This window comes from Micromys minutus (genome assembly GCF_963924665.1).
Source record: "Micromys minutus genome assembly, chromosome: 4".
Lineage (NCBI taxonomy): Eukaryota > Metazoa > Chordata > Mammalia > Rodentia > Muridae > Micromys > Micromys minutus.
In genome coordinates, this window is record NC_137973.1 from 27,900,937 (window position 1) to 27,928,920 (window position 27,984).

The 27,984-nt window shown below is 36.0% G+C and overlaps 1 protein-coding gene across 2 annotated transcripts; it reads left to right on the top strand.

The window, feature by feature from the left end:
* Positions 1 to 1,509: 1,509 nt before the first annotated feature.
* Positions 1,510 to 15,626, top strand: LOC308419640 (uncharacterized protein; the record flags this gene model as incomplete). 2 transcript variants are annotated; one of them, XM_080915371.1, is made up of 2 exons in its annotated part: positions 1,510 to 1,653; positions 15,528 to 15,626. In XM_080915371.1, the coding sequence occupies 2 exons, from the start codon at positions 1,510 to 1,512 to the stop codon at positions 15,624 to 15,626; spliced, it is 243 nt and encodes an 80-aa protein (XP_080771497.1). The 2 variants fall into 2 exon arrangements, with proteins under 2 accessions (XP_080771497.1, XP_080771496.1); XM_080915370.1 differs by having other exon boundaries at positions 1,510 to 1,626; positions 15,444 to 15,626.
* Between the last annotated feature and the right edge of the window lie 12,358 nt (positions 15,627 to 27,984).

Here is a 27,984-nt window from a genome sequence, read left to right on the forward strand (position 1 = left end):
ATGCCAGGGTGCTACCAGAATCTGTCCAGGAAAATTAGCACCATTCTCAGAGGGAAGATAATCACTTTGAAAAAGCAAAGAATATAGGTCAAATTTGAGATTACCCGAGAAAAAAAGGTGAATGGGGAAAATTTAAGCTGAGCAGGGTCACAAATGCCTAATGCTGTTAACATAGAAGCATTATTTCTCCATGTTTATGGAAAAATTTAAATCTACAGTAAATAGAAGACCCTGATAACATACCTTACTAAAGGGCAGAGACTTGAACCACAATTTGATTTCTTGTTCTTTTCTTTTTCTAACCAACTTGTAAATTTTTGAGGAAATGACCCCTCTATCCCCCCCCCAAAAAAACCCCCAGAAATGTTTATACACTAGCAATGAACTAAAGATGAACTGAAGAAGGACAAATAATTCAAAACCTTGAATTTAAGACAAAGGGAGGCTGTCGAGAAGAAAGGCCTAAGGTCCTCAATCAAGAAAGAGTTTTATCAATCAGTTGGAGAATCTCTCAACATCTCCAAGTGTCACAATTACTGGAACCAAGAGGAAAAAAAGGACTCTGAGTCACAGAATTCAGCCCAGTGATAATAGCCAAGGGTGGGATATTTCCTACTTTTCAGAGTCCCTGTTCAGGAAGTTATGGATGAATTTGCATTTATGTTAGGAAATTCTTGGACTGCCCATTACATGGAGATCCACTTCCCAGTGGGTGAGGCAGCAATCCTATAAAAAGAGGCTGTGTGTGACTGCAGTATTCCTGCCACTCAAGAACTAGTCCACTCTGAAGAACCTGGTGAGTCTGATTTCTTGAGTACTAGAGATGATCTGCCTTCTTTGTATTCTGATGAACACAGTAATTTTGTTGGGTCCAAACTGATCAAGGGATGAATGTGACTTAGAAGATGCTGCTTTAGAAAGGAGGGTTGTCATGTGCTGTGCAAACCTGCTTTTGCTTTTGTTTGAGCTATAATTTGATATCCAAGGAAAAGCAAAATAATTGAGTAAGTTATGATTTGATTTGAAAACAAAGCATATATGCTTTTTATTTTATGATATTTTGAAGGATATGGATAATCTCTTTTGATTGCTTATGTCACAAGCTGGTGATAAATCCACATATTCCTTCAACAGCTGTTTGTGTTGTCCAGTCATTCAGCCTGGAATAGCCTAGCAGCAGATGGATAATGTTTACAACAATGTCAATGTTATGAGGAAATTATATTTATATAACTAGTATTTCCCAGTGGTGTGAAACAAATAGATTCTTAGAAAAATTGAGACGAGATTTAAAAAAAATGGCATGGCTGATAATGCTGATGAAAAAAATTGTGTAAATAGAAGAGGCAATTTAGCATCTCCTAAAATGAGTATGGGTGATTTGCATAAACACTCAGGTACATAGGAAGAGAAGCAAAGATACTATAGTCCCAGAAGCCTATATTCTCTGTGTGGATCACTTCTGATAACTGTCATGTAATGTTTTTCAGATTCTGAGACTCCACTACAATGTCTTACCAACAGCAGCAGTGCAAGCAGCCCTGCCAGCCTCCTCCTGTGTGCCCACCACTCAAGTTCCCTGAGCCTTGTCCTCCTCCAAAGTGCCCTGAGCCTTGTCCTCCTCCAGTGTGCCCTCAGCCTTGCCCCCCTCCAGTGTGCCATGAGCCATGTCCCCCTCAGCCATGGCAGCCAAACTGCCCTCCTGTGCAATGCCCACCTTGCCAGCAGAAGTATCCACCCAGGAACAAGTGAGGGCCTTGCAGTCATCAGGACCAGAGGAAGTTAAGGGAATCTATCTCACCTACTTCCATAGCAAAACTTCCATCCTCATTTGAAAGCCTGTCCTGAATGCAGAAGAATCTTCTCCATCTTTCATCTTCCAAGTGGTTATGATGATGGCCCCTCACAGAGAAGGCATTTCTTTGAAGCTATTCTTCGGTTACTTTCCTGGGACTGTTGATAAAGCTTCCTCATAGCTTTAGTGCACCACAGGCTCAGAAGAAAGCACAACAGGTATCTACTGTGTGCTGTCTGAAAGGCCTTCTCTGCCTGCCTCTTACCTGCGCAGTGAAACTGTCACTGCTGTTTGCCTTCCTGAAAAATGTGACCCTTTTGGTGATGGTGTAATAAACACTTTTTCTTTTGCAAAACTGCTTAATATTGTATTAATATTTTGTCTTATTTCTATCCTTTGGCAGAGAAAATTTAAAATTTAATTCAAGGTTTTCTAAATGGAATCACATAAAAGACAAATTCTATCTTATTTCTTTTTTTTTAATTTACTGATGATTTTATTTTATTTTATTTTAACTTCATTTTAAAAAACAAAGATAAATGTACAGAATATTAGGAATTTTTGCATAAAAGTATACAAATACATTTTTATAAGGTTGTAATTAAGTATTTGTGGGTACATATACATACACATATGTATATAAGTAACAATAATATAGGAAAAGAGCTTATTAATTTGAGGAGATAGGAGAGAAACTGGGAGGGGCTATAGGAAGGAAAGGGGGATGTGATACAGTTCTATTTTAATTAAAATATATTCATTTTTTCTTTTTTTCTTGATCTTCACACAGTATGTGGGTTGTTTCTGGGGTGTTCAGAGCTTTCTGGGGTTAGTATCCAATTATCAGTGACTGCATATTATGTTTGTTCTTTTATGACTGTGTTATCTCATTCAGGATGATATTCTCTAGATGCATCCATTTTCTTGAGAATTTCGTTAGGCCATTGTTTCTGATAGCTGAGTAGTACTCCATTGTGTAAATGTACCACAATTTATGTATCCATTCATCTACTGAAGGACATCTGGGTTCTTTCCAGCTTCTGACTATTATAAATAGAGCTTCAGTGAACATTGTGGTGCATGTATCTTTGTTGTATGTTGGAGCATCTATGAAGTAAATGCCTAAAAGTGGAATAACTGGCTCTTCAGATAGTACTATGTCCATTTTTCTGAGGAACCACCAGACTGATTTCCAGAGAGGTTTTATATTTCTTTTTTACTGGTTATTTTATTTATTTACATTTCAAATGTTATCCCCATTCCCAGTTTCCCCTCCACAATCTTCCTATCCTACCACTTCTCGTCTCCCCAGTTTAATTTTATGTCAAAGTTATGGTTTTGACCATATTAAAATTTAATTGTTTTGAAGACCAAATTAATTAACTTTTAAAAATATTATCTCTTTAAATTCAAGGTATAATAGCATCATCTGTCAGCCACATACTCATCTACAATCAATTACCCACTTTCACCATTTTTAGTAGACATTTACACTGTCAACTATGGAATAGTCAGTGTCAGACCCCATGCACTCTATAGATTTCAGTGATTGCTCATGTACTAGCAGAAGCAACTCACCATCATTAGCAGCAATACGACTATGTGGCTTTCTCATAGCTACTCAGCAAATGTTATTGGAAAACTATACTATTATTCCTTGAAATTGTCCTCCTTTTTATTAATTTACTCCTTTTTTCTATGTGATCCTAAGGAAAAAGGGCTTTATGGAACTTGTGTAATCCCTTAAGGTGATACAAATCCTTAAAAATAGGTTTTCTGCAAAAAAAAAAAAAAAAAAATGTCAAGAAAAGGTTTTTTGAGAGGTCATGTTGCCTCTTCCTCGTGTTTTCTTGCTACTCTGACATCTCAGAAAATTCTGTACATTACAACTTTCCTCATTCTTGTCTTCTCAAACAAGGCTTTACAGAGTAGAATGTTTAAAGGCAGCTAAAGACATAGCAGAATTAAGAAGTTACTGTGGATGCCCATAGAAACACCTTGATCAAAGTTCTGAAGTCAATCTTAACTGATGTTACATTACAAAAAAATCTCCCACTGAACTTCAGGCACTGACTTGTGCCAGGCAGTGTTTTAGGCAGAAACCTCATCTAAACAAACAAACAAACAAACAAACAAACAAACAAAACTTGAACTGGTGTCCTTCTGAAAAGGATAAGTCACAGAGAGACCTGAAACACTGAAGAGAGAGAAAATTAAAAATGGCCGTCATGGGTCACGCTATATACTTTTCACATGAGAAATAAAATCTGGCCCTTTGAGCTGGTCTATATACAGAGCATCTTTCTTGAGCACATGCTAATAAATTCAACAGAGCCCTATAAAGAGCACAACCTGGAAAGGGATCTGAAATGTCTTCACTCAAGTCTTCATCTCTATCTGTTCCACAGCACAAAAGTTGACAGGGTCTTTTTCAAGTGATGCTTCAGATAGGCTGGGAGGAACAGCAAGCTCAGAGAAAGCAACAACGGGCTTCTGGGCAGACACTGTGTCCTGCTCTGGTAAGATGGTGTTTTTGAGGGATTCAGACAGATTTCTTTGCAGGTCACAAAACACAGGTCTCTTAGAACCCATCCCTGAGTTGGTTGCTTTTTTCAGCTTTTATGTTTTTGACTTGAGATTTGAAGGATTGTTTATTTTCTGTTACCTTTAAATTGGTATTTTTTTTCATCTAAAACACTGTTATCTAATGCATAATGAAAACTTTCTAATGACTAAGATCAGTCTAACAAGAAAACAGTGTAAAAAGAGAAATGTAATATGGCCTTGAAATATTCAGTTATTGCAGATTCAATTTCCGTCATGATGTCCATATTTTCCTCAGAAAATATCTAGAATTCTGTTTTATATTTTTATTAAATTATTGTACTTATCTACATTTCTAATGTTGTCCATTTACCGGACTCCCCTCCCAGACGTCTTCACCCCTTCCTTCCACTTTGCCTCTAAGAGGATGCTGTTCCACTCACCCACCCATACACCCCCTCCAACACCCACCTACTACTATCTCACCCATACACAGTACCCCCCTTCTTTGGGGCATCAAGTTGTACCCTCTCTCCACGAGGACATCCTCTACCAGATATGTGCCAAGAACCACATACTAGCCAACATATGCTCTCTGATTTTTGGCTTCATTTCTGGGAGCTATGAGGGGTCTGGTTTAGTTGATACTGTTTATCTTCTTAGGGAGTTGCAATCCACTTCAGTTCCTTCAGTCCTTCCCCTAACTCTTCCCTATGGGTCCTCGACCTCAGTCAACAATGGCTGCCTGTAAGTATCTGTATCAATCAGTTGCTGGTAGAACCTTTCAGAGGACAGCCTTGCCTGGCTCCTGTCTGCAAGCACATGACGTCATCATTAATAGTGTTAGGATTTGGTGCCTGTACATGGGCTGATCCCAAGTTGTGCCAGTCACTGGACAGTCTTTCCTTCGGTCTATGCTCCATTTCTGTCCCTGCATTTTCCTTAGACAAGAATAATTCTCAGTCAAAAATTTTGAGGATGGGCCATGTCCATCTTACCTCTGGGGGCCCTGTCTATCTAGTAAATGTGGTCTCCTTAGTTTCCATCTCCCAATTGGTGGACATTTAGGCTAAGATCCTCCTCACTAAGTCCTTGCAGCCTTTTACAGCCCAGGTCTTTGATTTTTCTATAAGTTCCCCTGGCTCCCCACCCCTGTAGCTGAATATTTCCATTCATTCTCCTGAATCTTTGGGCTTCTCTCCTAACTTCCTCCATACCTGACCCTGCTTCACTCTCCCCCACCCCTGCTTCCCTTTCTCTGCTTTTCTTGATTATTTGTTTTCCTTTCTTAGTGGGATTGAAGCATCCTTACTTGGGGATGTAACTTGCACATGTCATTATATTAGATCTGTGAATAGGCAAGTAGATGAGCCACTTCTATGGAGTTACTGCATATCATCAACTGAATACCAAAAATAATTTGAGGAAGTTTTTCTTTGTTCTGAAAATTTTCTTGTTGACAACCACTTCTATTTAAAGTAGAGATGTGCAAGACACCTGTGTGGAATGAAACTGATCCTGTTTTCCTACAGTTTGCAGCTGAACAAAATTAATAATAAACAAAATTTTAAGCTATGAGAAAATTAGCTATAAAATATGATTATTTATCCTTTTAAAGGAAAATTTGTTTATATTATGAGCATTGGTACACAAATTTATTATTCTAAAACATAATTAGTATACATTAATTATACTAAGAAATGTTTTCTATTTTGATATTTCATAAACCACATAAAGGACTTTGATCGTATGAGTATTTCAATTGCTACCTCAGATCCTTCCTTTTCCTCTTCCTTATCCATCTCTATACCTGACACTTCTTTTAATTATGCATCTCATGCTTCTGTGGTTGCCTGAATTGCCAAAAATAATCAAGCCGAGTCAGTTTTATTTTATTTTATTTTTATTTCTGCTTAGCATGATGGCCTATAGTTCCATTGATTTTTATTCAAACAACAACACTATATTTTTTTAATTTGATCCTTTTTTTAAAAGTTATTGAATATTCTTTGTATTTACATTTTAAATCTTATACCCTTTCCCCTTTCCCCTACTCCCCTCCCTCCTCTTCCTCAACTTGATTCCATGAAGGTGCTCCCTCTCCCAATTACCCTTTCCACTTCAGGGACTTGGCTACTAATGTTTTTTTCCAATGAGATTGCAAATCTTTCAGTCCTTTCTCTAGCTCTTTCATTGGGGTCCCCCTGCTTATTCTGATATTTTGCTGCAAGTTTCTCATCTGTTTCTGTATGACTCTGGGACAGCCTCTGAGAAGACATCCATATCTGGTTCCTGCCAGTAAACACTTCTTGGCAACAGCAATAATGCTTGGGTTTGGTGGCTGCATATGTGGTAGTTCTTCATGTGAGGCAGTCTCTGTAGATAATTTCTTCAATCTCTGCTCCTCTATTTGACCTTGTCTTTGCTTCCCTGTTTGGTTCTACCTTCTAAGGACTGAGGCATCCATATTCTGGTCATACTTCTTTTGAGCTTCATAATTTCTGTGGATAGTATTTTGGGCATTTTGAGCTCTTTTATTTTTTTAGGTGGGTAGTTGGGGGGGTCTAGTATCTGCTTATAAGTGATTACATAACATGAGTTTTCTTTTGTGACTGGGTTACCTCACTTAGGATCATAGCTTCGAGTTCCATCCATTTGCCTAGAAATTTTATGAACTCATTGTTTTTAATAGCTAAGTAGTACTCCATTATGTATATGTACTACAATTTCTGAATCTATTCCTCTGTTGAGGGACATCTGAGTTATTTCCAGCTTCTGGCTACTATAAATAAAGCTGCTATAAACATTGTTGAGCTTGTGTACTTATTAGATATTGGAGCTACTTTGGGGTATATGCCCAGGAGTGGTACAGCTTGATCCTCAGGTAGCACTATGTCCAATTTTCTGAGGAATTGTCCAATTTCCAGAGTAGTTGCACCAGTTTACAATCTCACCAACAGTGGAGGAGTCTTCCTCTTTCTCCACATCCTAGCTAGCATCTGCTGTCACCTGAGTTTTTATCTTAGCCATTTTGACATGTGAGACATGAAATTTCAGGGTTGCTTTGATTTGAATTTTTCTGATGACTAGGGCTATTGAGCCTTTCTTTAGGTGCTTGTTGGCAATTCGATATTCCTCCTTTGAGAAGTTTCTGTGTAGTTTTGTACCCCATTTTTTATAGGATCCTTTGCTTCTCTAGGGTATAGCCTCTTGAGTTCCTTGTATATATTGGATACTATCCCTATATCAGATGTAGGATTGGTAATGATCTTTTCTCTTTCTGTTGGTTGCCATTTTGTCCTTTTGACAGTGTCCTTGACCTCACAGAAGCTTTGCAGTTTCATGAGGTCCTATTTGTTGATTCTTGATCTTAGAGAATAAGCCATAGGTGTTCTGTTCAAGAAATATTCCCCTGTGCTTATGTGTTCTAAACTTTCTCCCACTTCCTGTTCTATTAGTTTCAGTGTACCTGGTTTTATATGGAGGTCTTTGATCCACTTGAACTTGAGCTCTGAACAAGGTGATAAGAAGATTTGCATTCTTCTGCAAACTGGCTGCCAGTTGAACCAGTACCATTTATTGAAGAGGCTCTTCTTTTACCATTGAATGTTTTTAGCTCCTTTGTTAAAGATCAAGTGACCATAGGTGTGTGGGTACATTTCTCTGGTCTTTGGTTTTATTCCATTGATCTACCTGCCTGTCTCTATATCAATACCAGGCAGTGGTTTTAGTTTTTTGTTTTTGTTTTTGCTTTTATTTTTCATCACAACTGATCTATAATACAGCTTAAAGTCAGATATGGTGATTCCCTGAGAAATTTTTTTATTGTTGAGAATACTTATTGCTATCCTGGGTTTTTTTTTATTTTAAATTATTTGAAAATTGCTCTTTCTAACTCTATGAACAATTGAGTTGGAATTTTGATAGTGACTGCATTGAATTTGTAGATTGCCTTAGGCAAGATGAACATTTTTACAATATTGCTTCTTCCAACCCATGAGCATGGGAGATATTTCCATTTTCTGAAATCTTCTTCAATTTCCTTCTTCAGAGACTTGAAGTTTAATTCTTCATAATTCATTATGAATTATATCCTTTCTGTGCACATGTCTTGGTGACTTTATCTGTCTTTTGATGTGCACCCAGGCTGCTTCTCTGTATTGGCTATTGTCTTCAGTGCCATGCTGCTTCTGATACTTTTACTGTGTGCTGTCACTTGGAATCAGCTATCGTGCACTCTTAGCAATGTTCCATTTCTTGAGAAATATTTAGCTATTTGAAATCTTTCATTGGACATTTTTCTTTTATCAATGCAGGAGAAGACTGTTCTCAGAGTTTTTACATATTGATAGATGGCACTGATTTTGTCACTTTTGTTAAGAGAGCCACTTAGTACTATTTCTGTCAGTCCTTGAGTACGAGAGGCTTTTTTCCCCATGTTCTACTTCATATCCATTTTTATTTACTGTTATAATATTCTTGGCTTTAAGTTATTTAATTCATGTATTTAGATGGATGACTAGCTAGTTTGTCCTGCGTTTTTTGTTTTGTTTTGTTTTTAACTCTACTGTGAACAAGGTTGTGTGTCAGGAGCCAACATAGGACAAGATAATAACTAGCAGGTGATCTTCTTGATATGATTTCACCTTAGATTAAAATACATGATGGAACTCTAGAGGCAGTGCCCAGGAAAAATGCATTTTAGAAAAAATTTCTGCTATGAATATGCATTTCCTGTAATTATTAAACATATATGACAACCAGTAGGTATTAGCCTACATGTCTGAGAATATGCACTGTCTTGTAGTGATGATATTCAGACAAGTTGATGACTTCTCAATTCTTTTTTTATATTTTTATTGGAAATTCTCTGTATTTACATTTCAAATGTTACACCCTTTCCCACAAACTCCCCGCACTTTTCCCCTTCAACTTGCTTCCATGAAGGCGCTCTCTATTCCAATCACCCTCTCCACCTCAGAGCCTTGGCTTGTTGAGGATGTTGTTCTCCCATGAGGTTGCAAACCTTTCAGCTATTTCACTCCTTTTTCTAGCTCTTAATTTAGGGTCATCATGCTCAGTCTGATGTTTCGCTGCAAACATCTTCATTTGTATCTCTATGACTCTGGGAGAGCCTCTGAGGAGACATCCATATCTTGTTCCTGCCCAAAACACTTCCTGGCATCAGCAATAATACTTGGGCTTGGTGGCTGCATATGGGGGATTTTTCAATTCTTTATATACTTCTCAATGCTTAATGATGACCCTATAAGAAGATGCTGTAGAGAAAGAGGAACACTTCTCCACTGTTGGTGGGGTTGTAAACGGGTACAACCACTCTGAAAATCAGTCTGGCAATTCCTCAGAAAATTGGACATAGTACTATCTGAAGACCCAGTTATTCCATTTCTGGGAATTTACCCCAGCGACACTCCAACATAGAACAAAGACACATGTACCACAATGTTCATAGCAGCTCTATTTATGATAGCCAGAAGCTGAAAAGAACCCAGATGTCCTTCAGTAGATGAATGGATACAAAAATTGAGGTACATTTACAAAATGGAGTACTAGTCAGCTATCAGACAAAAATGACCTTATGAAATTCTTAAGAAAATGGATGCATCTAGAGAATATCATCCTGAGTGAGATAACCCAGACACAAAAGAACAGATATAATATGCAGTCACTGATAATTGGATACTAACCCCAGAAAACTCTGAACACCCCAGAAGCAACTCACAAACTGTGTGAAGTTCAAGGAAAAAAAAAGAAAAAACCATTATGTTCACTTCTTACACACCAAGAAAACTTTGAATAATTCCAGGTTACATCCTGTTTTACATGTACTTTATGCTCATTGTAGCTAGTAAGATCTTAATGCACAGTATCAAACCATATTTTAAAAAATGCCAAGCAATGACAAAAATGTATTCATATACTTTTATGCAAAAATGTTTAAAATTTGTACATTTATTTTTGTTTTGTTAAAATAAAGTTCTTCAAAAAAAAAAAAAAAAGAATTCCTTGGGCTGGAGAGATGGCTCAGTAAGTAAAGGTTTTGCTCACAACCAAAAATATGTCTTCTCAATTCTTAATGATGATCTTAGAAGAACTCCTAAGATTATATCAGTATTTATTAAGCCCCTTTATAGTGGGACTGCTACTAGGTCCTTTGTGATAGTAAAAAGTGCAATGAGAACTCAGCCAATTTCCCATGTGTAACCAGGTAATTGACTCTTAGATATTAAGCAGATATTGTACTACTCAGATCCCAAGAGGTTGTAAAACCATTAACCAAAGGTCATATAAAGGGAACTAATGACTTATTATTGGTGCCAGAAGTTAAAATATTGATTGGGTTTATTCATATAAAACTTCTCTGATAACTTAGTTATATTTTTAACTCTCCATGAACCTGTAGAGCTCTGACAGAAGATTATTTTGTCAGATAATTACTGCTAATGGAGATGCATATTAACATCACTGTTGTAAACTTCTTATTCGATTTATGACTTGAATTCATGTGTAAACTGGTGATGAAACCTTTACCATGTGATCATGTATTCTGAAAGAAGTATAAATGCTGAGGACAAGGAAAAGAGACAGAATTGAGCTGAGGAGAACTTTTTAGATAGAGCTGAACTCAAGAAGAACTTAGAAGTAAAGACACAGTATTCTCTCTCACAGCACTGGGAGAAAAGGCATTGAGAGTAAGGACATTATTGTGACATCAGAGCAGGAGGAGATAGCAAACTCAGATGAGTGCAGCGGAAGGAGTGGGCAGGGTTTTCCTTATTATGGGACAAAACAGGTCTTTTCCTAATAGCAAGGCAGGCTTAGTCTTACTCATGAGACCAAAGCTTTCTTCTAACAGAGTTATGTTATTCATTTAACAATAAAAGGGGAGAAACACTTTCTTGCTCCATACAAAAAAGATTAGAGCTCATTTTTCATCAAGAATAAGTGAGTTCTTTCTGTACTGAGGCCTGGTTTTTTGTTCCAAATGCATATGCAAGGATGGATTTGTCTGTTTGTGTGTGTGTGTGTGTGTGTGTGTGTGTGTGTGTGTGTGTGTGTGTGTGTAATTATGAGAACATATGTAAGCTTAGCCCAAATGGTTATGAATAAAAACATGCATGCATTAGTCTGAATGTGTGAATTTATCTGAGTTTATGAATATTCTCTTAGGCTGTTTCTATTTTCCTGGTTCAGTAGAAGTTTATTGCCTGAGACTTCCCCCTAGCCTGACAAGGGAGAGGCATCTGGACTAAAGGAAAAAGGCTGTATCAATAAACCTTTACTTAATCCTCTGTTGCTAGGCTACAGGTATTAATCACCCAAGCCAGCAGCTTTTAACCCTCAGAATGAGCAGGAAAGTTTTTAGGACTTTTTAGAAGTTATCATCAGTATTCAGTATTGTTATAGAACTAGAACTTACAGAAACCCTCTATCTTTAAGCCACACCAGAGTCCTATTCTGTGTCTCATTTCAATCTGCTCCAGGCCAAGAGGCTCTCAGCGTATAAACTGGTGCCTTGAAACAGGTAATTTGAAGAAGGTAAGTCTACACAAATAGGACTCTCAACAGGTTTTCAAATGGGTCTGGCAAAACCCTTGTCCAGGGAGTGCATGGTTACAGAGTGTGAGAAATGGAAGTTAACATTGCCTCCTGCCATCAGCAAAGGCTGAAATTGGTTACCATCAATACTGAGGTTATGCCAGGAGCCATTAGCTCTGGCCTGATGATACCAACAAAGGCAAATAGTAGGTGCCATCAGCACCCAATGGTTTGCGTGTTTAGTAAAGTAGTTGGTAGGTTCTGTTCCAATAAGCATCCCATATAGTACTAGATAGTGTGCCTTGCTTTATAAGTCTGGGCTGCTGATCAAGGTACTGATAAACTCATGTGTCTGATGAATTTATATGTGTCTGTTTGTAGGTTTAGGCAATGCTTGAGGTCCCAGAAAAGAGTGTCAGATGCTCTGTGTGGAGGTATATACAGTTGTGATCTGGTAGATGTGCATGTTGGGTACTCCTTTATGAGATGTTAAATGTTCTTAACCATTGTCACAATTTCCCCCCTCTCTCACTCTGTCTCTTTGTCTCTGTCTGTCTGTTTCTCTGTCTGTCTTTCTCACTTTCTCTCTCTCTCTCTCTCTCTCTCTCTCTCTCTCTCTCTCTGTGTGTGTGTGTGTGTGTGCGTGTGTGTGTGAGAGAGAGAGAGAGTGAGTGTTTATGTTTGTGTTCATGTGTGTGTGTGTGTGTGTGTGTGTTTCTGTCTGACTTTCTCTGGGGTTCTTGGTTATTTTTGATATTAATCACACATTGGTTGTAGGCATTCATATCTATAAATTTATAATAACTGCCTTTGCTTTAAATCCTGTGTTCTGATAGGTTCAATTCTACAAACTTCTGTTTTATACATTGTTTGATTTCATAAGTATTTAAAAGAAAATCACTTAATACCAATGCATATTTACAACTTCTATCTAGGATTATCATTGTGTTAAGGGTCTTTTATAGTATCAAATTAAACTTAATTGAAGATATTTTTCATGTTTTAATGTATTTCATCATAGTATATACAAAGATTCATATGAACATTGCTGAAATTTCAAACCAAGGTCAATATATTTCATACCTAGAAGAACATTTATCATATCTTTTATGGTGAAAACATAATTATTTTAGGTAGATATTTTACAATATGAAGTACTTCATTGAACTCATGCTTAAATTGATTTTAGCTTAATACAAAAAACTTTTTACATCCTTCTCTCACCCACAGCATTATCATGGAAAAGAGCATCATTCTATAAACCTCTGTGAGATCAACTTACTGTAGATGAAATATGATTAAAAATCAAATAGTATTTGATTTTCTCTACCTAACTAAATTCAATAATATGCCATTTTTTGTTTACAGTTATTACTGATTAGTTTCTTTAACATGGGCATACAGTTTTAAGAGATGTAAGTATATATAACACGTTTTTAACAAGGTCAGTGGTTGAGGGACTTTGATAAGGAGAGTATTTAGGAAGGAAACTAAAAACAGAAGCAACTTTTAGAAAATTGTTGTGTAAAATTTCTATCCACTTAAAAATACACTAGAAAATAAAATTGTTGCAATGTTGAAATATATTTAATCACTATTTGGATATTTTGATAGTATTGAATAAAAATTTAGATATTTTCAACAATGTCTTTAAAACTATATAGTTTTCTGATATTAATTAAAAAAATTTATCACCTAAAATGGCCTTTTTTAAATAGTATAGAATACACCAATCAAAAATTACAAAACCTACAAGGTTTTAATTAAAACTACTAGTTTTAAAATGATAATGATTTTTAGTAAAGTCTTAGTAATTCAGAAATGAAATATGCAGTTATCTGGGAGACAAAATGTCTCCCAAAGAGTAATAGTGGGTGTCTGTGTTTGTGCATGTGTGTGTGTGTGTGTGTGTGTGTGTGTGTGTATGCCTACATGTGAGGGATTCAGTGTACTGGATCTTTCAGAAGTTCAAACAAGAAAAGATTTGTGCTATTGTGTTACACAGGTGATCTGAACAGCTCTTCACAGAAGTAAACTGTGAGGACATGTGTCCTCACACTAAGCACTTAAGGAAGATTATGGGTAGGCCAGGTGCAATATTAGTTCCTTTATTGTCATAATAAGCATCTTGTGGTAATCTTCAAAGGTGAGTCTGAACATATACTCTAAATATGTCATTTGAGGTGCAGTAATGAAAAGGGTCAAGATAACACCCTAGGCCATTAGCCTCCTCTATGAAGGGTATGCACTATCTCCCATGATGCACAAAAAGCATTGTACATTAGCAGGAGCAGTGTCCTGATGTTCCCATATGGTTGTTAAAGAAGTTGGAACCACAGATCAAGTCCCTTTAATACTTTCTTTCTTTCATCCAACAGACAAATTATACGTACAAAACAGGAATATAAGGGGACCAACACATCAATAAATATAAATAACCTGAAGCAGAACAAATATAATTTATAAATTAGGAAACAATAAAATTATAAGAAAGCAAAGAAACATTGACTTAAATAAAAAAACAAAAAATAATGTAGTAAACCAGTGAGATCTTACTGAAACTCAAATTGGGGAACACCCACTGAGTCACATCACACAGTCATGATGAATCGAGGAAGAGGATAATTCTCATTTGTAGGGTCCCAGTCCAGTTAGTCATGCATTGATTTGCATTTTTGTCGGGAAATTCTTGGACCTGCCTATCATCAGTCAGTTCTGCTCCTACTGAGCTGGCCTGTCAGTCCTATAAAGGGATCCTTGGCTGTATGACGGCAGAGTCCTGGTACTGAAGTCCTGGTCTAGTTTGCTGAACCTGGTGAGTGCCATTTCTTGATTTGTTCTGTCTTTATGTTTATTCCTAGTGCTCTAGTGAGTCTTGGGGAGGAAGTATCATGATTTCAGTTTTGATCATGGGATAAAAGATACATACTCAGAAATTTAGCAACGGATACAATAGACCACTGTGATAAGTAGCTTTTTTATTTGATTGATGATTGAACATAGTATATTTATATTTTATATACATATTTCGATGTTGTTTGAAAGTCATGCACCTTACCAGGTATTAGAGGCTGAGATTTATTTTGTGCTCTCATTTACTGTCTGACCCCAGACAACCTGTTGGGATGATACAGGTAATAAGTGGAACAAAAACAGGTTTTGTGATTTCTCTAGGGACCAATACTGTGGCTGTATGGCTTGAAGGTGATTCTTCAGGAATTCAGTACTACTTGTTTCATCATCGAAACAAAATAATTCTTAAAAAAACTGCATGAAGCAAAAGAGCATTTACCAAGGCTATTCCAGGAGATTGTTGACAGGAAATGTAAAAGTCAGGAAGTCCTAAAACAAGAGTTATAGAATAATGTTCATGCCAAGAGATGGAGAGACCAGATGTTCCAAGTTTCTATCAATCTTGTCTGTATTGATCAGACCCTAACACTGTCACAAAACTGTTTTCAGATCCTGAGACATCACCACTATGTCTTACCAAGACCAGCAATGCAAGCAGCCCTGCCAACCTCCACCTATGTGTCCACTTCCAAAGTGTCCAGAGCCTTGTCCTCCTCCAAAGTGCCCTGAGCCTCATCCTCCTCCAAAGTGCCCTGAACCTTGTCCTCCTCCAAAGTGCCCTGAGCCATGTCCCCCTCCCTCATGCCAGCATAAATGTCCTCCTGTGCAACCTCCTCAGTCATGCGAACAGAAGTGCCCACCCAAGAGCAAGTGAGTCTTCAGAAGAATTCATGATGAAGAGTAGAGAAGCGAATCTGTCTCAAGTGCTTCTATAGCAACACCTCCATCTTCCCTTCAAATCCTCTCATGGATACACAGGAATCTTCTCCAGGTTATACTTTCCATGTGCCTGTGATGACCCATTACAGGAAAGACTTCCCTGAAGTTGTTCTGCTTTTGCTGTCACGGGGCTGCTGAGGATGTTCTGTCCTCAGTGTTTTAAGTGTCCCAAATGCTCAGATGTTGGAACAGCAGCTGTCTATTCAGTGTACTCTGCTTTTCAAAACTGCCAGTCACCTTAGTTTTGTGTAGTCTCTATGGTTTCATTTCCTGAATAAAACACAATCTGAATAATGATATTCATGTGTCTTTTTCTAAAACACTCTATTACCTTCTTGATATGCTTATGGTCTTTTATTTGTATTCATTTATCCCAAGGTCACTCTGCTGTATTCAAGTTTTGACTGATATTGGATCATATCAAATAATAAATAGTGTTGGTTTTCTTGAGGGACACATTTTTTCATTCTGCACAACTAAATTTCTCTCCTTTAGCACATGCTAACTTAAAGGGTATATGATATTCAAAAATGCATTTGTCACATGGGATATACTTCTAGATTCTCCCAGTTTCCCCTTGTATTTTGATCGATATTGACTCCTTCCTCTGACTTAATTGTTACACATCTACATTAATTATCACAGTTATGTTTTTCTGCTTCTGAAATTGAAACAACTCTACACACTTTGTATTTTAGAATATTCTTTTAATCATTAACATGACAAAATGCACTTCATTCACCTTTCTAAAAGTTACACATCATTGTTCTTTATAACTAACTATTATTCTAGTATATATACATGCAACAGTTTCTTAAACCATTCATTCACTTGTAAACAGCTAGGTTGATTATGTATCTTGAATATTTGGAGTAGTACTAATATATAGATGGGTATGCAAACATGTCTGTTGTATGCTTTATTGGACTATTTAAATATGAACCTAAGTGGTGGTGCGGTTTATATAATGTGATTATATGGTAGTTTTGTTTTAGTGTTATTTCTTTGGAAGACTCCACGCTGATATTCATATTAGTTGGGTTAACCTACTTTCTTATAATCTGAGCATTTGTGTTCCTTTTTGTCCACTTTTCTGTCAGGTCCTGCTATTATTTGTATAGTACTCATTCTTCTTACACAGGTATAATGATTCTGGTACCATTTTTGCTTCTCATCATGCCTCACTATGCAGGTACTTAAGAGTTTATCTTTAAGCACAGACAAATAAATTAGTGGTTCTCACGTTAATTTAGAATTGTCAATACTGAAGCTATGCAACATTTACATTTATGTAACACAGGTCAGTTAAGGTTATGTGAAGTGACAACTAAGTCTGTTTATAGACTGAAATGAAAACATAAGTGGAACTAATGGCTGTTATCTTGTAGTAAATAAATTTTAAACCACATTTTTCCTGCAACAACCAGGATTATCTGCTTAACCAAAATGTCTTGAGGACAGGTATGAGTCTCCATGATATTTAGTAGTCTTTGTTGCTTCATGCCCTTAAAGCAGAGTCAGACTCTTTGAGGGGATATCTAAAAGGTAATATTGAGTGAAGGTTTTCATGGGAATGACAAAAGCCATGAAGTTCTGTTTGTTTGTCCCATAATCCTTTATTGACATTCCAGTATGTGTTTCTGAAATAACATGTGGTGAATGTCAGAAGTCTTGGCAACATAAAAAAATTATTGCATTAAAATGAGAAGAAGCCATCCATTATCTTATGTTCCTGATTGAGACAAAAAATATTTAATTGAACTGAAAAAATGCATGTCCACTTTTCACTACTTTTTTTTACATGTCCACTTCTTTTTCAAGGTATAAACTTACACAAAATGCAGAAAAACCTCTCTGCACTTTCCCAAGGCATGGGCTGTCAGTCATAGCTTTAGGTAACAGTACAAGTTTACCTCTAGGTTTCCAGGATTGGTTTACTGTACTGTATTTTTATTTGCTGTTTTGCATCCACTCCACTATCACAGCATTTAGATTCATGTGCATTTTGAAGTCATTACCCTTCTAAGTATAACAGAACTGGTAAATATATGACCTTGCAAAGACTCTGTGAGTATTCACAAGATGTGAACAGATTTGGGTCTAATGGGGTCCCAGTTATGAGAGTAGAAATATACACCCAGAAACTTAATCTTTAATCCAAAATTTATTCTGTCTACAAAAAGCAAGCACAAAGGATGAAGTAGAAGCTGAGTGAGAAGCCATCCAATAGTTGGGTTAACTTGAGATCTATTCTGTGGACAAACACCAATTTCTGACACTATTAATACTGTGTTACATTTGCAGGTACAGTCTAGTATGGCTGTCTGCTGGGAAGCTCCACCCAGAAGCAGATTCAGAAAATGCAGACTCTTATAGGCAAACAGTGGTTGAAGCCTGGGGACTCTTATGAAATAAAATGAGGAACAATTGCAGGCCTGAAAGGTATAGGAAAGAAGACCAACAGTCAACTATCCTGGACCCTCGGGGCTCTGAGTCTAAACTACAAGTCAAAGAACATATGTGAACTAAACTTGTTTTTCCACACATATCTATCACATGGTCTTCATGTGAGTCCCGGACAATTAGAATAAATTCTATGCCAAAGCAGTTGCTTGCATGTAGGGTATTTTCTTCTAGCTGGCCTGTCTTCTTTGGCCTTAGTGGGAGAGGATAGGCCTAGCCTTACAGAGTTTTGAAGTGCCTGGGTGGTGAGTTACTCATTGGGGCCCTTACTTGCTCAGAGAAGGAGGCAGGGAATTGGAGAAGGATTGTGGGAGGAGATGACTGGAAGGGAGACACTGAGTAAGATGTAAAGTGAGTAAATAAAAAATAAAATTTAATAAAGAAAAGGTTGAACTCATGGCTATCCAACCTATAGTGAAAAATATTAAAAGTAAATATTTGATTCAATGATAAATTATAGCTTAAAGGACCAGTGTATGTGTATTCAAGAATGCACACACATGTGTTTCATGTCTTAAGTCTTGACAGTTTGTATTGGATAAACATGTTGTGTGTCCTTGTTTATATGTGGTTGTTCTTTTAAACCTTATGTGGAAGGAACTCAATTTCAGTACCTTTGCTTCAAAAGAGACTCAGCTTCTATGAAACTTGTGCGACTGGTATCAGAATTAGTAAGCGCTACTTTAAAAAAACACTGGTAGTACATTTTATTGTAAAAAGTAAAGAGTTTTATCATGATATTTCAATATATGTATGATGAGTGTATTCATTCTCATTCATTTTATTCATCATAGAAGAACAAAGAACAAACACATGCTTGTCTTTGAAAATTTGCTTATGTTTTTAAACATGTTGGCTTCTTTAAAATAGCATCTTTATTAATTGTATTGTTTTTGTTTTATATTAAATGAATTTATTAAATGCATTAATTAGAATTGCATACAATGTATTTCAAAGATATTCCTGGAGATGTCCCCCAACACTTCTCCTTACACACTCAGTGTGCCTTTCTTTCTATGTTCTCCACACCATTATAAGTTGAGGGTCTCTTTGTTAATAATCTGCAGCAGGAGTAGCTTCATTCATCATAAAATATGTGGTTTTAGTGTTAGAAGGGTAGAGAAGATATTGGATGAGTTGAAGAGCCAGAACCATAATCAGAATATATTGCATAGAAACTACCAAGTGCCCATAGGTGTGTGAGTATAGTTCAGGGACTTTGAATAAATTCCACTGATGTACCTGTATGTTTCTATATCAGTACTGTGTAGTTTTAATCAATATTGTAGTAAAGTGTGAGATAAGAGTTGGTGATTCTTCCAGTAGCTCTTTCATTGTTCAGAATTGTTTTAGCTATCCTGGGTGTTTTTTGCTTTTTTTTTCCCATATGAAATAGAGAATTGCAGTTTCAAAATCTATAATAATTTTGTTAGAATTTTTATGGGATTTACATTCAATCTGTAGATAATTTTTGGTAAGATGACCATTTTCATTATGCTTATTCTACTGATCTGTGAACATAAGACTTTCCATCTTCTGATATCTTCTTCTATTTCTATCTTCAGAGACTTGAAGTTCTTATCATAGAGATCTTTTACTTGCTTGGTTAGAGTTGTACCAAGATACTTTATATTATTTTTGGCTATTGTGAAAGTTATTGTTGGTTTTCTCAAACTATCGGCTCTTGGTTTTGTTGATTATTTATACAGTTTTTGTTCATTTATTTGCTTGTTTATAACTGAGTAAGTTCAGCCCTGTGTTTGACTTTTTCCTGTTGTCTATTCCTCTTGGGTATGTTTGCTTCCTTTTGTTCTAGAGCTTTTAGATGTCTGGTTATATCACTAGTTTAAGATCTCTCCAGCTTCTTTATGAAGGCACTGAGTGTTATTGATTTTCCACTTAGCATTGCTTTCATTATGTTCCAAAATTTGGGTATTTTGTGACCTCATTTTCATTAAATTCCAGAAATTCTTTTTTTATTTCTTTCTTGACCAAGTGACCACAGTGTACACAGTTCCATAAGTATGTTCAGTTTCCATGAGTATGTGGGCCTTTGGTTGTTTCTGTTGTTATCAAAGTCCATTTTTAATGCATTTGATACCTTGTAAGGTGATTTATCAATCTTCTCGTATTTACTGAAGCTTGCTATGTGCTGGATTGTTTGGTCAGTTTTAGAAAAAGTTCTCTGAGGTGTTGAGAAGAATGTATATTCTTTTAGTTTTGGGTGAAAGGGTATGGAGAAAACTGCTAAATTCATTTGTTTCATAACAAGTTAGTTTCATTGTTTCTCTGTTTAGTTTTTGTTTTAATGACTTGCCAATACCTGCTATTGGGGTGTTGAGTTTTTCCACTACTGTATGTGGTTCAATATATAATTTGAGATTTTGTAAAGTATCTTTTACAATTATGAATGCCTTTGCATTTGGAGACTACAAGTTCAGAATTGAGATGTCATCTTGGTGAATTTTCCTTTGATCAGTATGAAGATTATTTCCCCACTTCTTTTGGTTATTTTTAATTGAAAGTATATTTTATTGCACATTAGGATAGTTAGCCAAACTTGTTTCTTGGGTCTGTTTACTTGAAGAAACTTTTTTCCCAGCCCTTTACTCTGTGGTAGTATTTATCTTTGTAACTGAGGTGTGTTTCTTGTATGCAACAGAATGAGGGGTCTTGTTTCCATATCCAGTCTGTTAGTGAATACCTCTGTAATTGTGAATTGAGTCCACTGATTTTGACACATATTAATGACAAATGATTGTTTTTACTGTTGTTTTTATTTTGCTAGTAGTACTATGTTTTTCTGTGATAAGGTTAATTTTTGGTGTTTTCTTGGTGTAGTTACTCTCATGATGTTAGAGTTTTCCTTCTCCACATATACATTAGTAGAAAGACAATGTTTAAATTTGGTTTTGTCATGAAATATCTTGATTTTTTTGTTTTTGGTGATTTAGGTGTTTCTGGATATAGTAGTCTGAGCAACTGTGGTCTCTTAGGTTCTACAAGCTATCAGTTCAGGACCTTCTATTTTTTAGAGCCTCTGTTGAGAAATTAGGTATAATTTTGAAACTAATGCCTTCATATGTTACTTGGCCTTTTCCCATGGCAACTGTTAATATTTGTTTTGTCCTTATTTTTCTGTATTTTTAGTGTTTTGATTATTATATGGCAAGAAGATTATCATTTCTTATCCATACCTACTGGGATTTCTTCAAGCTTATTGTATGTTTATAGCCTTCTCTTTCTTTAGGTTAGGAAGGTTTTCTTCTATGATTTTGTCTGAGCTACTTTCTGGCCTTTCGAACTGTGAATCTGCATTCTCTTCTATTACTATTATTCTTAGATTTGGTATTTTCCTAGGGTCCCAAATTTTGATGTTTTAGTTAGAAACATCTTACATTTGTAATTTTTGACTAATTTATTAATTTCTGTTATGGTATTTTTTAAGCCTTATATTCCTTCTTTCTCTTCTAGTATTCTGTTGGCGATTCTAGAATAATTTTCTTGGGTTTTCTACCTCTAGGCTTACATCTATTTGTATATTCCTTATTGCTTCTATTTCCATTTTTAGGTCTTGGGCCAGTTTATTTATGTTCTTTATCCATTTTGTTGTTTTTTTACTGTATTTCTTTAAGGGATTTATTTGATTCCTCCTTAATAATGTCTACCTGTTTTATTGTTTTTCCCCCTATATAACTTTAAGTGATGTATTTATATCTTCTTTAAAGTCCTCTATCATCTTTGTAAGATAAAGTCTACAGGCATAGTCTTACTCTTCAGGTGTGTTAGTGTATCCAAGGCCTGCTGTTGTAGGAGAGCTGGGTTCTGTTTGTGCCACTTTGCATTGGCAGTTGTTGATTATGTTTCTGTACTTGCCTTTCTTTGTCTAGTTGTCTCTGGTGTTGGCTGGCCAAGTAGTCTGTGAAGGTAGTAACCCACTGAGAAAGGTTGTCCAAGATAGATCCAGGCCTCTCAAATGCAAGCAGACCTGTGAGATGGGGTGTTAGGTACAGATTTTCTATTGCAGCAGGAGGTGTGAACCAGAGGGAAGATGGAGCTCCAACAGGGTAGAACAGAGCTCACTGATTCTGGGCTTTTGGGAGCTACAGCATATGGGGACATTAAAGAATGGGTTTCTCATTTGAATGTTCTTAATTTGAGCAAAATTTCTGGGAGGAAGGTGAATCTTTGGGGTATAGAGCATTGTGCTGTTCCAAAATTGGAAGAGGGGATCAATGTACCTTTTAAAAAAGATATTCAGTTTTAGTAATCTCTCTCCATATTCCCTGATTTACATTCCCCTCACATATCTCATCCCAATGTAATTTTTACTTTTCTGATACTGTTCTTTATTAATACAAACCTTTCATTTTTATATAAAATGGTTATTTTGTTTATTTACATCTCAAATCTTATCTCCTTTCCCTGTTTCCCCTCTGTAATTCCAACTCCTCTTATCCTGATTCTATGAGGGTGCTCCCCCCACATCTGCCTCAGCATCCTAGCATTGAACAAGAGGATAGAAAACCAAAGAGTGGGTGCTTCAGTCCTACTTAGAAGGGGAAACAAAATAACCTTGAAAACTTTCCAAGTGGGCTCTACTTAATAGAACTTCATATGTAACTAACATTGTCTTACATGGCACCACAATCACAGTATAGTTGGTAATTTTATAACTTGGAATAACAGGTACTAGATATTTGTCTAAGGAAGATCCTTAGATGTGTGTTGATATGGAGAGAGATTAATAACACATAGGTGTAATATGCAAATATAGAGAGTATTAGGCTTCCTACTGAACTGGCTCTGTGGTATGTGCACTAACTATTTTGAGCAATCTTATGGTCATAAATTAGTCAGAACCTGGACGCTGGTGTAGAACATATGACTCTTTCCCTTTAGGGACAAGGACAATGGCATTCCCTGCTAAATTCTTCCTTACTGTCAGAAGCATTGACAAACTTAGGGACATCACATGCTCCAATGAACCTGATTCAACGTCTGTGTGCTTCTCAGAACAGAGGTGGGACTAACTGAAGGCTTTGTTTAATGTTGCTCATTTTAATATTTCTTCTCCAATTATAAAGTAATGTTCCAAAGAGCTTTCATAATTTCTTTACCATGACAAGGAAGCACTAGCAGCAACACAATGCAAGGGACTTTCCTGAGGCATGTAAGAATACTTGCTGAAGGGCCTGGGAGCCACTCTGAAAGCAAAGCTTCACATAGGATTGGCAACACTGGTAAGATGTCAATACCTTTAGTTCAGAGCAGACAGGTAGAGTCTGTGATTCTGTACATGAATGAAAGGATTGCAGAAAATGTCAGGCTCAAACTAGTTAAGCAGATCTCTTAATTCAACCTTACCTGTTATGGAAGGCGAGATGATATTATTAAATTTTTTCTTATTAATTTTGTTCTAGAAAAATATTTAAACATTTTTACAAAATGGCTGAAGATTGCCAGATGTGGAATAGAATCACAAATAGTGTTTATTTCTAATTTTTTTCCTTCTTGTTTCATACTGAGAAATTGTTTAAGGAATGCAACAATGTATGTAAATATATCACTGTGCTCCAAAGTGACCAAAACCTAAAGTAGATAGTTTTATATTAAGTAAAAACAAAGAAGAGAAAATAATATGATAGTGAAAGTGGAAATTTTATAAAAATTCTCCTGAAGATGCCTCAATTTCCACATCTTGAAAATAGTTACTAATAATGTGTGAAAAGTAAGGGTCTCTGACTCAGAACCCTTTAGCAGTGAATATGACCAAGAACAGTGGGAATGTCCCTTCTTTGTAGAGTGAGTACTAGCTTAGACATTTATGTACAGCTGGAATTTTGTTTAAGAAATTAGGCATTTTGTTTAGGATCTTCTCATACAAGTCAGTCTTATAAGGAGGTCCTTGTATACATAAATGCAACAAACCTTCATCTCAGATGTAAAACTAATTCTGAAAACTCATGAGTCTGAATTTGTCTTTGCTCAGTTCATGTTTATGTCCTCATGTTGGTGAAACTTTATTCATGTAGTGTCTGAAAATTCTAGGAGAAACAGTTTCAGAGCAAAGTACATGATTCTCTGACTTTGACAAGCCATTTTCTTTTTTCTTTTTCCTGTAATTTCTGTTAGCCATAAAAGAGGGAGATATTTTGTAGATGCATTCATTGGGATGATAATAAAAAATTTGCAGTTCTATTGAATTTGGTTTTCTATGACGGTCTTTCTGTTAGAAAGGGTATCTTCCTTCATGGAGAACAAGTGCTCTAATTACCTGTGGATATAAGGACTAATATTTAAAATATAGTTAGAGAGTAAAGTGTCTTGTAGGTTCTTCTTCAATGTTCATAATTTCACCTTTTTGGGTGCTTTTGCTAGGTTTCTAGTACAAGGCATTTTTTTCTCTTGTTGAGAGGATCTTATATTCAGTTCAATAAAGACTTGCTGGTTCTTGTAAATGTATGCTTGTCACTACTGCAGCATTGGGTTTATTGACCATACTGTTTGTTTATCTCGTTCCTTATAGAGTTAGGACTGTTGGTTGTTTTCTTTCTTTGAAGCTTGCATAGCCTCTTCAACATCAATAAACATAGTACAGTGAATGGTAGAAAGGCAATGAGGCTTCCACTCTCAACAGAGAACTACAAGGAACAAAAGAACAGTGAGAGTGATAGAAATACTCTTACCAGGGGAAGAGCACAGCAATTGGCTCTTTAATACTAAATGGTCATTTCTGAAAACATACATAAAATTTACATTATACAAACTGAATAGGTTATATTTAGGAGTATAAGCACATATAGGATAAATGCATATAAATACATACATATTTGTGTAACAAGGATTAATGAAAAATAGGCCATGAATTTGAAAAGGAACAAAAAGGGATAGATAGGAGGAATTGGACAGAAGAAGGGAAAGGAATAAATAATGGGTTTATATTGCAAATACCAATATAATATGCATTCAAAAAATTGACCATATAGTCAGTCACAAAACCAGCCTCAATAGATATAACGATATTGAATGCTCCCATGCATCCTATCAGATCACCATGAATGAAGGCTGGTCTTTAATGACAACAAAGAAAACAAAAAGCCCACATACATGTGGAAGCTGAACAATGGTCTACTAAATGATAGCATGGTTAAAAAAAGAAATAAGGAGAGAAATTAGGATATTCTACAATTTAATGAAAATGAAAACACAACATACCCAAACCTACAGGATGCAATTAAAACAGTACTAACAGGAAAACTCATAGCTCTGAGTACTTCCAAAAAAAAAAAAAAATGGAGAGAGAATACACAAGAAACTTGACAGCACAGTTGAAATCTCTAGAACAAAAGGAAGGAGATACACCCAAGAGGAATAGATGGCAAGAAATAATCAACTCAGAGCAGAAATTGACCAAATAGAAACAAAAAGAACCATTCAAAGAATCAACAAAACCAAGAGCTGGTTCTTTGACAAAATTAACAAGATTGATAAACCCTTAGCCAGACTAACTAGAGGACAAAGAAAGAATATCCAAATTAACAAAATCAGAAATGAAAGTGGAGACATAACAACTGAAACTGAGGAAATTTAAGAAATTATCAGATCCTACTACAAAAGCCTATACTCAACAAAGCTAAAAAATCTGGAGGAAGTGGATGAATTTCTTGACAGATACCAGATGCTAAAGTTAAACCAGGACTAGGTAAACCATCTAAATAATCCCATAACACCTAAAGAAATAGAAGCAGTCATCAAAAGCCTCCCCCCCCCCCCCAAAAAAAAGCCCAGGACCAGATGGGTTCAGTGCAGAATTCCATCAGACATTTATGGACAACCTAATACCAATACACTCCAAACTATTCTACAAAATAGAGTCAGATGGAACACTACCTAATTCATTTTGTGAGGCCACAATAACCCACATTCCTAAACCACACAAAGACACTACAAGGAAAAAGAACTTCAAACCAATCTCCCTCATTAATATTGATGCAAAAATACTCAACAAAATCCTTGCAAACCGAATCCAAAAACACATTAAGATGACCATTAACCATTATCAAGTAGATTTCATCCCTGGGATATAGGGTTGGTTTAATATACCGAAGTCCATCAAAGTAATCCACCATATAAACATACGCAAAGAAAAAAACACATTGTTATCTTAATAGATGCTGAGAAGGTATTTGACAAAATTCAACACCCCTTTATGTTAAAAGTCTTGGAAAAAACAGGAATTCAAGGCCCATAGCTAAACATAATAAAAGCAATATACAACAAACCTTTAGCCAACATCAAACTTAATGGTGAGAAATATGAAGCAATCCCACTCAAATCATGGAGTAGACATGGCTGCCCACTCTCCCCCTACCTATTCAACGTAGTACTGGAAGTCCTGGCTGGATCAATTACACAGCAAAAGAAAATCGAATGGATACATATCAGAAAGGAAGTAGTAAAAATATCACTATCTGCAGATGACATCATAGTATATTTAAGTGACCCCAAAAATTCCACCAGAGAACTTGTACAGCTGATGAACAACTTCAGAAAAGTGGCTGGATATAAAATTAACTCAAACAATTCTGTAGGCTTCCTCTACTCAAAGGACAAACATATGGAGAACGAAATTCGGGAAAAATACCCTCCACCATAGTGAAAAACAATATGAAATTCCTTGGTGTGACTCTAACTAAGCAAGTGAAGGACCTGTATTAAAAGAACTTCAAATCTCCGGAGAACGAAATTTATGCCCAAGAAAAACAAAGGCCAAAAAATGAAAGCTTCCTTCCTTCTTAGGAAAAAATAAATGTATAGCACCCTCTCACAGTGTGGTAAAACTGGATCTTATATCATTAATAATCCAAGAGCTAAGAAACAGTCCTGTGGCAATTTTTGATATTCAGAGATAGTTAGGCTTAATCTATAGTCAGCAGAAAATCTGTCTCCATGTTACTTTCTGTCCTACATGTACTTTATGCTTATGATAACTATTGGGATTTCAATGCATGCTATTAAACCTCTTAAAGAATTAAGTACTGACAAAAATATTCACATAGTGTTATGGCAAAATGTGCTTAAAATCTGTATATGTACCCCTCTTATTACAAAATAAATTTGTAAGAGAAAAAAAAAAGAAACCCAGGAATGACATATTCTACCTAAATCCTTTCTTGTCAATGACTGCATTTTATTAAAACATATAAAGTATTCATACATGAAGGTTAAGATTTTAGCCTGCCCCTACTTTTTGTCCTTCTGTGTTGATGAAATATGATTTCTTGACCTCCTGGTTGTTAGTCTACTCACCTTCTGCCATGTCTTCTCTACCAGGCTGAAGCACATCCCTTTCAGAAATGAAAGAAATAAAATGGTCGTATACTCCTCAAAGTTGCTTAGTTTATCATGAAATCAGAATAACAACTAATAGAATGTACATTCAAAAGTTATCTTCATATTGTATTAATTCACCTGACAGTAGAATCAAGAACTTAAAACACCTCAGTCTTATGTTTTCTCCCACCGTGGCTTTGAGTGTGTTTATAGTAGCAAGTATGCCATATATCTATCTCTTTCTCTATCTCTATCTCTATCTCTATCTCTATCTCTATCTATCTATCTATCTATCTATCTATATCTATATCTATATCTATATATATATGTGTTGTGTATATGTTTAAATTTCAGTCTAATAATAAAGAGATTGGATTAGTATATAACAGTCATGATATATCAAATGTGTATATCTTGATTGGTAAGGTGATACTAAAGTTTCTGGGGTACACAGTTAGGTAAGATCATTGATGACTTTTCTCATTCATCCTACA